Raw genomic sequence first — 13,460 nt, 5'->3', positions numbered from 1 at the left:
TACCCTGAGACAGAGCTCTGTCTGCCTTGTATTAGTTACAGGTTGGACAGTCAGCCACTTGGGCCAGAATTCAGAAGGGTTGCTTCTGGAAAGAGCGTGGCTCACCCACATGGTGGGTTAAAGCTCTGTTATTTTTGTCTGCCTACAAAACTGCTGCTAATTTCATTACAAATTTTTCTGTTTGAAAAATGAGACACCCCTCCTCACCAAATGGGTTTATGTGGTTTTCAGCAGAGCACTGTGAACCAAGAAACCATTGCACTCCAGCCTTGTCCATGGGGAGTGAGCATTAAGACCCCCAATTAAAGGCCGCTAATGAAGGCCTCGAGAAACTTCCTCCGCATTCCCATCCCTTTCCATTTCTATTTCCGTTTGCTGATCATCTTCCTTTCCTTCAGAAGCTGGAGAAATAGAGGAGCCTTTCCGACCTTCGCTCCCAGGCCCAGCGTCCTCTCTGTGGTGTGTTTTGGCTCAGTCCCAGTCTCAGTCCATCAAGGCAATCATGCCTCCTTGTGGGGCTGTCTTTCTTCTTCCTTTCAGGAAGCTGACACTGATGAGAACCAGGGAACTCTGACGTTCGAAGAGTTCTGTGTTTTTTACAAAATGATGTCCCTGAGACGGGACCTCTACTTGCTGCTCCTGAACTACAGTGACAAGAAGGACCACTTAACTGTGGAAGAGTTGGCCCAGTTTCTGAAGGTGGAACAAAAGGTAAGAACCTACCAGTTGAATGAGTTCTCGTTTCAAACTGGAAATCTATTGCTAGTGATGACAAAAGGCTGGACTTGGAGGTGGAAATCAGAGCGCAGTTTAGCTTCTGACACACATGCACACACATACAAATGCATGTGTGTGTGTGTCTTTTATGCTGAAGATACTTAGAAAGATGTGATTTTTTTTTAGTGTACCTATTCTCTCTGCTCACTCAGCTCGTAACCACTCAAAATCTTCCTGTGTTTTTTCTTTGTTTCTCCATCTCTTTAGCTAGGCCTAGCCCAGTGCCGTTTAGGCATTTTCAACCATGTCTGACCCTTCATACTTTATTTGGGATTTTCTTGGCAGAGATACTGAAGTGGTTTGCCATTTCCTTCTCCAGCTCATTTTACAGATGAGAAAACTGAGGCAAACAGGGTTAAGTGACACGTCCAGGGCCACATAGCTAGTAAGCGCCTGAGTCCAGATTTGAATTCACAAAGATGAGTCCTCTGGACTCCAGGACTGCCAGTCTCTCTGCTGCACCACCCATCTGGGACAGTGCCTAGAGAAGGTACTTTATAAATGTTTGCTCATTGATTGACGCAATGGAAAAAAACACTGGCTTTGGAGTCTGAGGAACTGGATTCAAATTCTACCTTGGGCATTTGTTTTATTTATTTATTTATAAATAATAAACATTTTTATTTATAGTTTTGAGTTCCACATTTTATCCCTCCTTCCCTCCCTCCTCTACCCTCCTCCCTGAGACAGTAAGCAATCAGATATGGATTATACATGTGCAATAATTATGTAAAACTTTAGCATATTAGTCATGTTATACAAGAGAACTTGAATAAAAGAAAAAGAATGAAAGAAAGTATAAAACAGCCTGCTTCAGTCTGTGTTCAATCAATATCAGTTTTTTCTTTGGAGGTGGATCGTGTGCTTCATCATGAGTCCTTTGGGATTGTCTTGGATCATTGTACTGTTGAGAATAGTCAAGTCATTCACAGTTCTTCATCAAACAGTATTGCTGCTCTCTGTGCATGAGGTTCTCTTCCTTCTGTTCACTTCACAATACATCATCTCATACATGTCTTTCCAGGTCTTTCTGAAATCATGCTGCTTATCCTTTCTTGTAGCACAATAATATTCCCTCATCATCATATACCACAGCTTGTTTAGCCATTTCCCAACGGATGGGCATTCCTTTGATTTCCAGTTCTTAGCCACCACAAAAAGAGCTGCTAGAAATATTTTTGCACAAATGACATTTAATACCTATGTGAGCTAGGGCAAATCACTTAACACCCTACAATTCAGTTTCTTTAACTCTGAAATGAGAGGGGTAGATTAGAATACCCTCAAAGTCCCTTCCAACTCCAGATCTGAGACCCTATGGTCTCCTTGGCCAATCTTCTGGTGAACACCTTCCCCTTTCTTTCTGTCTTTCTGTCTTTCTTTCTGTCTTTCTTTCTTTCTTTCTTTCTTTCTTTCTTTCTTTCTTTCTTTCTTTCTTTCTTTCTTCCTCTCTTCCTTTCCTTTCCTTTCCTTTCCTTTCCTTTCCTTTCCTTTCCTTTCCTTTCCTTTCCTTTCCTTTCCTTTCCTTTCCTTTCCTTTCCTTTCCTTTCCTTTCCTTTCCTTTCCTTTCCTTTCCTTTCCTTTCCTTTCCTTTCCTTTCCTTTCCTTTCCTTTCCTTTCCTTTCCTTTCCTTTCCTTTCCTTTCCTTTCCTTTCCTTTCCTTTCCTTTCCTTTCCTTTCCTTTCCTTCTCTCTCTTTCTCTCTTTTTCTTCCTTTCTTCCTTTCTTTCTTTTTGGCAGGGCAATGAGGGTTAAGTGACTTGCCCAGGGTCACACAGCTAGTATCAAGTGTCTGAGGCTGGATGTGAACTCAGGTCCTCCTGAATCCAGGGTTGGTGCTTTATCCACTGTGCCACCTAGCTGCCCCCCCCATTCTTTCTTAATGGGTCCTTGGATAATGTGGCCCACTGAGGTGCATATGACTGACATCACTTTTAGCTTGACAGTGCTTTCCATTCATTCATTCACCTAGTCAGTATGACATGTCAGACACTGTGCTATGCCATGGGAGTACAGAGACTAAAGTGGAATAATCCATGCCCTCCAAAATGTACATTCTGTTGGAAGGAAGCGGCCCACACAGAGGCATAAATACAAAATACAGGCCAGGTAGACACAGAGTAGATTTCTGGGACAGAACCAGTACTGGTGCTGGTGTGGATCAGCGTGGGCCTCCTGTAAGAGGTGGTATGTAAGCGGATCCTCCAGGGGAGCTGTGGTTCCCACAATGCTGAGGTGAGGATTGGGTGTAGGCCCAGTGTGCCACAGCTTCACCTGTGTTGGTAGGTTTTTGAAAACTCAATCACCTCTTGGATGTGGTGTGAGGCGTGTCTTGGTAGGACTTCAGAAGATTCAAGGAAGGGAATGGGGAATGGAATACTGGCTTTAAAAGACAACTAAGGAGGCAGCTTGGTGGTGCAGTGGTCAAAGCACCGGCCCTGGATTCAGGAGGACCTGAGTTCAAATCCGGCCTCAGACACTTGACACTTACTAGCTGTATGACCCTGGGCAAGTCACTTAACCCTCATTGGCCCACAAAAAAAAAGACAATGAGGGCATTTCCACATAGCTAACATGGAGTGGGATACAGAAAGAACCCTCCCTCCAGAGTCCAAGGATCATTTGACACCATTTTTAATTAGTGTTGTGTTAGACTGAGGTTTTACCAAATGTCCTGGGCATTTTGTTAGTGTAATAGAACAAAAATCTGTAAAACAGTGTTACTAATTTCTTTTGGATTTTGTTCTTTGTTATGGAATGATGAACTTGGCCAGACAGTGTAAAGATGCTTTTCTTCAGCTAATCTTGGGCAAAATCACAATCATTCATTTTGGATTTAAGTTTGAATCCCATGGAACAACTGAAGTGATACATTTTCATTTAGAAATCATTCCTCTCTCCTTAGCTTCTTTCTTTTTTATTCCTTATCTCAGAATACTGTGGGTTGTCCTCTGCACGGCCCAAAACTGTTCTAAAATGAACAATCCCCCGATAGTTGGGGATGGTGGTATTTGAGCACCACAGTGGAAATCAGCAATAAGGTTGATTACTTTCAAACCTCCCCTGCCTGAGACTATCAAACATTCTTTATTACATTTTTAATATAATCTTGGACTTGTTCCTGATGTGGAGGCTGGTCATGTGAAACCGTTACATCCAATGATGAGAATGTGATTTGGGTGACCTGGGGGAGGGGTGGTGGTGGCAGATTCTACCCATCCTCATGTTCATCAGTAGTCAGAGGAGAATGTATTTAGATAGGACAGAAGATGTTGTGTATCCCATTTCAAATTCTCAGACTGCAGGGGATACAAGCTCCCTGCTTCCACCTTATCTTTCTTCCTTGTTGTTTATACCTGTGTGTGTTATGGTCTTCCTGCAGAATGGAAAAAAAAGCCATTTGGAACCTTAGCGACCATTAATTCTTTTATTTTGAGATAAGCAAATGAAAAACCTGTGCTCAAGGAGGAATTAATTAGACTGCCCTGGTCATTGTCTCTCGTAAGGTGAAGTTCTTCTAGCCTGGTGCAGCAGAAATAGCATTGGATTGGGCATCCGAGGACCTGCGGGCAAGGCTCGCCTCTACCACTTACAATCTGGCCCACCTGCAGTGCTTTGACCTTGGGCAATCCTTTGATTGAGTGACCATCGAGCATTTATTAATGTCTCTAGGCCTTAGTTGCCTCATCTCAAAAATGAAAAGGGTAGACTAGGTGACCTCTACTTCGCCTTTCAGCTCAAAACTCCCTAACCCTACAGCAATCAATCAATCAATAAGCGTTTATTAATCACTTACTATCTGCCAGGCGTTTTATTAGGTGCCAGGGATAAAAATGAAACTTTTCCTGTCATCTAAGGTATAGAGTCTCATAAAGTGTAAGGTTCTGTTTTGTAGTACAGTCCTTATTGAATCTTTTAGAGTATCAGAAACACCTTCTAAGAATTCATTTTGGAAAATTCATCTTTTTATCCCAAGCCAGTCAACTTGACATTTTGTCTGCTTTCAAAGCACCTTGCCACACGAGGGCTAGAATAGGTCTTTAAATTTAGGCAGAGCAGATCTGAGCATCTACAGACAGGGATAATGTATGTCTGGTTGCCAGTAGATGTGTATGTACATGCATATGTTTGGGTAAATTTTTGGTTTTTGACAAGTTCCTGTTTCATTTCTATATTTAAGATGACATTCCCCAGAGAAACATTTGATTCCAGGTTAAGAGTACCAGACCAAGGGAAATCCCTGAAGGAAAATAAGAGACCAAAAGGCAAGAAACCCTAACATGATTCCGCTTCCCTGGGAAGTGGAGTTTTCTTGGATGCTGTTCCTTGGGTTTAGCACATGGACTTTTCAGATCAACACTGCCACCAGGGAAGTCCTATTTGCTTATTGTCTAACACTTCCAAAACGCTTACGTTTCACTGTAGCTGGATGACCTGGTGGGGATAAAGACAGTTGCACCTGATCAAGGGCCACTGCCCCCCTTTTCCATTTTATGATAGTTCCACTCAATCAATTCATTTTAAGTTAGGAAAAATGTCTTGTGTCAAGTAAATATGGACACAGCCTGTGGCAACTTACTTTCAGTATCTGACTCAGTGTTACAAATTAGCCTCTACTTGCCCAGAATTGAAAATAATTAAATTGTAAAGCATGTTAGCTTTCAGGAAAACAAGAATTTTTATAAAAATTGAAAATGAGATGGTCCCTTTCCTTCCAATTGCTGATGTTTTCTGCCATTAAACATATCCTGTCTGTGTCAATAGTGAGGAAAACATTTTGCTGATTTATCCATTTAGAGGGTCAAGTAGTCTCTGGGTCCAGAGTTGAATCAAGATGGAGAGAGTAGGTTGGATTGGATCTGGGAGATGCCGCAGTGCTTGTAATGCTCCTTTGATCAAACAAGCCCCTCTCCAATCCATCATTTTAACGACAATATTATCCTGGGAATGTTTGATGGTTCTGATTCATGGCATTTCACAATCCCTAAAGAATCAAACTTGCAGGTGACTCAAAGAGCAGTGGAAAGATACATGGTGGGTGTTAAGTTTGATGTAGCCTATTATCAATGATGACTTATGTGCAACACGTGGGATCAGAGGAGATGGGATAGTCATATAGATGGGAGCACTGGCTCACAGATGCACAGTCTGAGGGCTGAAGTAGTACTCATGGAATTTTAGAAACCCAAGAGGAAGGCAGCCAGTACTTTGGGTAGCTTTGTGATGGAGGATTTAGGAGAGGACCCAGACAAGCACCTGTGGGATGGGAAGATGGGGATGGGTTGTGAAGGGAGTGCTCACTTGGATGAGATTCCAGCCCAACAGAAGAGTGAATAGTGTATATTTAGATGGGTCTGGGCACTCCCTTCAGAGGTGCAGATCACAACCCCTTTCCTTGCTTTCTTATCCTGGGCTACCATTGGGCAGGCCTGCTTCATAGAGCATCCACCCAACACTCTGGGTCAACACTCTTCTTTATAGAAGGAGCCTTCAGCCTACTTTAGGCCCAAGTATTTGGTGGCCCTCCCTCTGTCCATCCTCTTCTTCAACACTTTCTTCTACCATTTACCTTCTTGCCATAGAGAAGAATGCCCTTCTACTGTTTCACATTTTTTTCTCCATTGTTTTTACCTTGAACTCTCCTTCCCTTATTACCTCCCAAAGAATTTATTCTCTCAGATAACCTGGAAAATGGATACTTATCTCCCCTTGAGCTTATTTTTTAGCAGTTACTTGGCCATGGCAAGAAGACAAATACAGCCTCTGCAAGTCATTAATAAATTCAACCTGTCTTCCATGCCTTCTGGAAGTTCTCCAGTCTTCTGTCACTTTTGTTAGTTATTCTTTTTCTTTTGTTTGTTTTTTTGGTCAGTTATTCTTTTGTTTTGTTTTTGTTTTTTTGGCGAGGCAATTAGGGTTAAGTGACTTGCCCAGGGTCACACAGCTAGCAAGTGTCACAGGTCTGAGGCCGGATTTGAACTCAGGTCCTCCTGAATCCAGGGCTGGTGCTTTATCCACTATACCACCTAGATGCTCTTGTTAGTTATTCTTAAGGTAGGTAAATATATTTTGGAAAACATTTCTTTTCCCAAGTCTCATTGACTCACTTGGGGAACATTCTCAGACAATCACATCTGTACTGATGTGCTGTGTCTTAGGCATGTGCATATGCATTTTTCATCCATTCTAATTTTCCAAGGTAGATGGTTACTCTGTTGAATTGCTATGAATTTCACTTGGGAAGCATTATAATACTGATTTATATGTTAACACGTGTGTGTATCTGAAAAACACTATTAACCAAGTTTAACTTAAAATGTCTGTGTCTAAAGAACTAGACCGACCGAGGAAAAAGCTGTGCACAAAGGTGGCAGGGATTTGATCACCTATACAGCCATCATTTAGGAGATTGGGATAGATGCCAGTTTGTTGTTGCCCAACGTTGGCAAGTCTTTCTCTTTTGTTGTTGTGGGGAGAGATGATATCTCCACCTGTCAGGGAGGCTGAGGACAAGGTATTTTTTATTAGTTAAATAAAATATCTGCTCATGGGACAGATTTTTTTATTTCACCAAAGCTCTGCAAAGAATTGAATTTATGCCTTTACAACTCCATGTCTGATTCATTTGGACTCTCATTCTTTGGGTATAATAGTGCTAGGGGAATTCCTCAGTGCTTTCTATGTCTATGAAGTGCTGGTGTCAGATGGGAATTGGGGACTCTAGACCTGCCTTTTGTAACTTTCCGTATCCACTGAAAAATTATTACAGACATCTTCTTCTTCAATCTGTTGTTCCAGAGGACTCAGCTTGGGTATTTCCTTTCAGTTTTTCTTCTGTATTTGCCTCATGGCAACTTATAACTTTCCCAAAGGCAACACAACTACTCTTTTGATTTCATCATACTGAGCTGCCCTTCCCCACCCCATCCCCCCAATATATTTTCATTTTGTCCCTATTGACAATCCTCAGAATGTCTGCTTGCTCACACTTCATCTTTCTGTTGCCGTGAAATATGATGGACTGGGAGGGAGACAAAATGGGGGTCTTGAATACACCCAGAGAGCTCCCAATTGTAATGAACAGGTAAATGTATGTTGACAGGGAAGACAAACACTGGGCTCCATTTATAGGGTTATAGGGTCAGAGCTAGAGGGGACTGTGTCTGTTTAGCTCAAACTCTTCATTTTATTGATAAGGAAACTGAGCCACATAGAAGTGACATGACTTGTCCCATCACGTGGTTAGTGTCTAAGGCAGAATTTGAACCCAGGTCTTCCTGTTTCCCAAGTTCAATGCACTACCCACTGTATCATGTTGCCTCTCAGTGTGATGCTTTCTGCTGAAATCTTGGATGTTGAGGGTTATTTATAATAGAATCCTGGCTTCCTCTTGAGGTTTAGAGCCTTTCTCTCAGACATTTGCTGCTTTGTCCCATCCTTGGCTGGACATGCCCAGGGCTCCTTTTGCTATAGTCCTTCACCTGTTGTTTTCTCTCCACACTTTTCTCATTTGCAAAATAGGGACAATAATCCTTGCCCTCCCTTTCTCTCACCTGTGTTGTTCTGAGGAAAGCACTTTGCAAGCATTTGTGTGGCATATAAATGTGAGCTTGTATTGATCCTCCAATATCATCTCTTATACCTGATTGTGATATAATTTGGCCTTCAGAGTTCAGCTGAGTCTGATGAAAATCCTCTGGGAAAGGCTTGGAAAGAGGGTTACACATACTTGTTGCCTGGGAAAGGAATGATTTCTATTCATTTCTTATTAATTTGAAAATTGGATGAATAACACTGCTGTGCTTGTCAAGTTAAGATGAGCTGCCTTAATGTGCTAATGAAGTTGTCCATACTCCTTAGAAAGAGAATTATTTCTCACTTCTCTCTTAATCTGTAGGCAAAATCACATATTATTGAGATAGTGTTAAAAATGTTAAGTGAAGTCCAGGGCTGAGAGCTTGCGGTCAGATTTAGGAGCTCTGAATATGCTGGAGTTAGCTTTTGACACTGCCATCCACGTTGGTAGAACTGTTCTTGGCACAGTGCCTGGCATACATGAGGCACTTAATAAATGTTTATTGAAAGACTGACTGGCTGGCAGTATAACTGGATCACTCATAATTAAGAGACAAGGTGGGGTAGTGAGAAAAGTGAAGCCTTTGAGATGACAATGGTCACATCACCTTTGCTTCTTAGTCTCTGTCCCTGTAAGGTGGAAGGTCACTTTGCCATCTTGTCTAGAAGTTGTTTGAGGAGCCATGCAGATAATTGTGATATGTTCACTATACTTTTTAGTACAAAACTTCCTCATTGTCTTGCTTCCTATCACTCCAAACTGTCTGTGATTTCTTCAAGGGAGGTTCTGAAATTTGGAGAACAAAATGATTCTGAATTAATCTTTGAAACGCAAAGTGCTATTTCAGAGTGGCTCAGGAAGGTCTAGGGGGTAGGACACAAAGCCACAATAACATTAGATGTTGTCATCACCCAGAAGTTAGGGATCACTGCTTTCTATTAATGCCATAGCCCAAGAAACTCATCTGGGTGCCTGGCTTAGTGACATTATTAGTCATGAACAGAACAATAAACAAAAAGGCCACCATGTCATTGACTTGAATTACATTTATTTTAAGCTTCTTTATGGGAGCGAGTCTATGGTTTTTAGCACCTTCTTTTAAAATTTTTTTTTAAATTAACAAGCATTTATTTTATTTTCCTCCCATCTAGGTAGCACAGTGCATAGAGCACTGGGTCTGGAATCTGGAAGACTCTAGTTCAAATCCAGTCTCAGACACTTAATGGTTGTTTGATGAGTCACTTAAAATCTCAAGGTCTTAGCTTCCTCAACTATAACTTGAGGGGTCACAATTATCTTGACCTCCCAGGGTTGTTGTGGAGATCAAACTAGATAATATTTGTAAAGTACTGAGGACATAGTAGGTACTAAATAAATTATTGTTACTCTTTCCTTCCCTCATCAATAAAAAATAGAAAAACAAACCCCTGTAAGCAATATGCAGAGGACAGGAAGCAGAACCAGAGCAATGTAGACAATAGAGATTACATTGTAAAGACAAAAAACTAGGAGGAGACCTAAGTGTTCTCAGCTGATTGCTCCAATGGCCAACCTTGATTCCAGACTGCCAGTCGTCAAGAGCACACTTCTAAAGACAGTACCGTGTTCCCAAAGTCTCAATGCTGCGTCAAGATGGGAAGCTCTTTAATAGCTCTTTAAAAGATATTAATGCTTAAAAGGCACCAAGACTTTGGGGACAACCCTGTATTTTGTTCATTTTTACACTTCAAGGGATATGTGGTGTCATCAATATGCAGGCACTGATTACAACCGAACTGTGCTTTCTCTCTCTCCTTTTTTTTTTTTTTTTGTGGGGCAATGAGGGTTAAGTGACTTGCCCAGGGTCACATAGCTAGTCAGTGTCAAGTGTCTGAGGACGGATTTGAACTCAGGTCCTTCTGAATCCAGGGTCAGTATTATATCCACAGCCACCTAGCTACCCCCCACCCCCACCCCATGCCTTCTCACCCTCCATTCTGCTCCTCCATGACTATCTATTAATTCTCTACAGGGGCTTTCCCCTAGGCCTTTGGACTTTTTTCTTTTATTAATTTAAAATGCCAGGTATGTATGTACTGGCAACTGGGAGGCTGCTGTATTTATAGAGTGATTTCCAGAAATATGGATAATATCCTCTGAGTATAATGAATGACCTTGTCACTGGTATTGTTGGTCTTAAATTAAAAAAAAATTAAATGGCTGTAATATATTATGAATCGAGTGTGTGGTTCTATAGCTTGTCTCCAAATTGTCAGTCAGCAAACATTTAAATGCCTTTTATGTGCCAGTCACTGAGCTAATCACTGAGCATATATGTGTGACTGACACAATAGGCATTTAAATGTTTGCTGACTGACTTGATTTGGAGACAAGCTATAGAGCCACACACTCAGTTCATACATACTTACACATATATCTATTTATACATACAAGCACACACACATTGTGTAGAGAGTATCTCCCCCCCCCCGCCCTTTCCCTCCCTTATTTCTGAACAATACATTTTAAGCATGATTTTCAATGGGAATTTGGTCTTCCAGCTAGATGTCCTACCCTGGAGCAAATAGTGCCTTCTGACAGTTCAGTATAGAATTATGATGTGACTTTACTTGTGTCTGCACTTTGAGAACACTTATCTCATGAGATAAGGCTGGATCATCTTTGTGGTTCTTTGGAAAACAACTTTGGTTATATCAGAAAGGTTGTTTAGAAAGACTGAGGCAAGCTGATTCAATTTAATAAACAATTATTAAGCACCTGCTATATGGCATGAATTTTGCTGGATAGTGAATATACAAAGACGAAAACAAAAATCCCTACTCACGTTGATGATGATGATGATTACGATTTATATAACACTTTAAAGTTCGCAAGGTGCTCAAGAAATATTATTTCATTTGATCCTCAAAGGAACCCTGGGAGATAGGTGCTCTTATCACCATTTTACTTTTGAGGAAACTGAGGCAGACAGAGGTTAAGTGACTTACCCAGGTCACACAGTTCATAAGTGACTGAGGCAGGATTTAAACTGAGGACTCCCTGTCCAACGTTCTATCCACTGTGCCACCTAGTTGTGGGGGCAGATGCAGCGTGCACAGTTACGTCAATTCAGGGTCATTGAAGAAGGGAGAGTATAAATACATGGGGGAGCAGGGAAGATCTCATGGACAAAGGAATAGAGGTGGGAAAGGGAATGCTGAGAGTTACGTTTGATGGGAATGAAGAATCCTCCTGAAGTCACCGCATGTGAAACTATGTGATCAAGCTTGGTTGTTGTTCTTTGTGATCAAAGGGGACCAAATCACATCATTATGTCAGGATCCACGTACAGTGTATCCTCCTGTGGCTGATCAGGCCAGGAGCTTGGAAGGCTCTACCACATGTTGGGCACAAATAGTCCGTCTAAAGATAGATTGATACCAAACAATAGAAGATCTTAAACACCAGGATGAGGAGTTTGTATTTCTTTAACCTAGAAGAACTAGGAAGTAGCTGAAGCATTTTTGAGACTGGTTGGAGCTGTGCCTTAGCTTGGCGAGTTTTGCCAATTGTGTTGGAAGGATGGATTGGAGAGGTGAGAAAATGGTGGCATGGAGCCCTAGTAGGCAGCCATTCTACTGGTCTAGGTGAGAAATGATGATGGCTTGAACTAAGGTGGTTGCCCAGTGTCTGGAGAGAGGGAAGGTAAAGGTGTGAGAGATGTTGTGGAGGTACAAATAAGATGGGCTCTGTGGGAGGAGCTTGACCCTGCAGTTCCATGCCTAGGTGGTTGTGGGTGAGGGAGGAGTCCTTGAAAGACTGGGCAGTCTGAAGGAAGGAAGCTGAGGGAGACAATGGCGAGTTCCATGGTAGAGAGGTGGAATTGACATCTCGTTCAAGCCAATCTCACATTCTAGCTGCAGTTCATAGGATCTGAGTTGTTAAGGAGCTTGGAGGTCATCTACCTCAAACCATATCTGCACAAGGTAAGTTAAAAATATGGACTTTGTAAAGAGCTTGAAAAAACCTAGAAATATCATTTGAGGATAAATTACTCGTGTTTCCTCCTATTTCTGAGCCATTGGTGTTTGATCATGAACTTTTCAGTCAGAATTGAAGGTCCCTTGCACTCTGACACATTCAGCAGATAATAAAATCTCATAGATGCTTCATTAATACTGTCTCCTTTTGGTTTAGATGACCAATGTGACGCCAGAATATTGTCTTGACATCATCAAGAAGTTTGAAGTTTCAGAAGAAAACAAGGAGAAAAATGTCCTTGGCATAGAAGGTAAAATACCCTTAGATTCCAAACATCTCTTTCTTGATGTATTTGACTACATTAAACTGGTAGGAGTACCTAGACAGAAGCCTGGTCCCAGAGGAGACCCTGAAGTTTGCAAGTATTTTTCTTAGGTCATGTCAGTTCTTCATAGCTCTTATAGAGAGTTGTGTTTTTGTTTTGTTTCGATTTTTTTGTTTTGTTTTTATTTTTTGTTTGTTTTGTTTTGTTCTTATTTTTTTAACCACTCTGAATGTTCTCCCACTTGGTCCATTCAGGGATCCTGAGGGTTGTGGCAAACTAGTCCCTTTGAGAGGCTTCTCCTGGCTTTCTTTTACTAGAGCTAGCTCTAACCCGTTGTTAGCCAATCTTTCTATTTTGGGGAGGGGAGCCTTTACTCCTCAGGCATTGGCTATATCAGGGCAGCATTCATTGTTTTGTTGATTGTCCAGATTTAAGGAAATATTAATAATGCAAATTAAATTTACAAGTTTGTACATACATCCGTGGTCCCCTAGAGGCCAGTTGTTCAACCTTTACTAGCACACCAAACATTGCCTGAGCTCAAAAGGAGTGCAGTAGAAAGCTAAGGAGTGAAGTCATCAGCAGATTAGAGACTCATAACAACAACAACAACAAAATTAATAACTGGCATTTGCATAATGTTTTAAGGTTTTCAAAGTGCTTAAAAATTTTTTTTGAAAGGCAACGGGGGTTAAGTGACTTGCCCAGGATCACACAGCTAGTACGAGTGAAGTGTCTGAGGTAAGATTTGAACTCAGGTCCTCCTGAATCCAGGGCCAGTGCTTTATCCACTGCGCCACCTAGCTGCCCCTTACAAAGTGCT

The 13,460-nt window shown here is 41.5% G+C and overlaps 1 protein-coding gene across 2 annotated transcripts in view; it reads left to right on the top strand.

Annotated features, from left to right (window-relative positions):
* Positions 1 to 13,460, top strand: part of PLCH1 (phospholipase C eta 1) — a 239,848-nt gene that overhangs the window by 163,197 nt on the left and 63,191 nt on the right. For both annotated transcript variants that reach the window (XM_043998386.1, XM_043998387.1), the window contains 2 exons: positions 541 to 711; positions 12,529 to 12,622. In XM_043998386.1, coding sequence (XP_043854321.1) covers positions 541 to 711; positions 12,529 to 12,622 — 265 coding nt within the window. The remainder of the gene's footprint in view (positions 1 to 540; positions 712 to 12,528; positions 12,623 to 13,460) is intronic.

The sequence above is a fragment of the Dromiciops gliroides genome, chromosome 3 (genome assembly GCF_019393635.1).
Source record: "Dromiciops gliroides isolate mDroGli1 chromosome 3, mDroGli1.pri, whole genome shotgun sequence".
In the NCBI taxonomy this organism is placed as follows: Eukaryota; Metazoa; Chordata; class Mammalia; order Microbiotheria; family Microbiotheriidae; genus Dromiciops; species Dromiciops gliroides.
The sequence above is the reverse complement of the archived record's forward strand: the minus strand, read 5'-3'. Positions and strand labels throughout refer to the sequence as shown.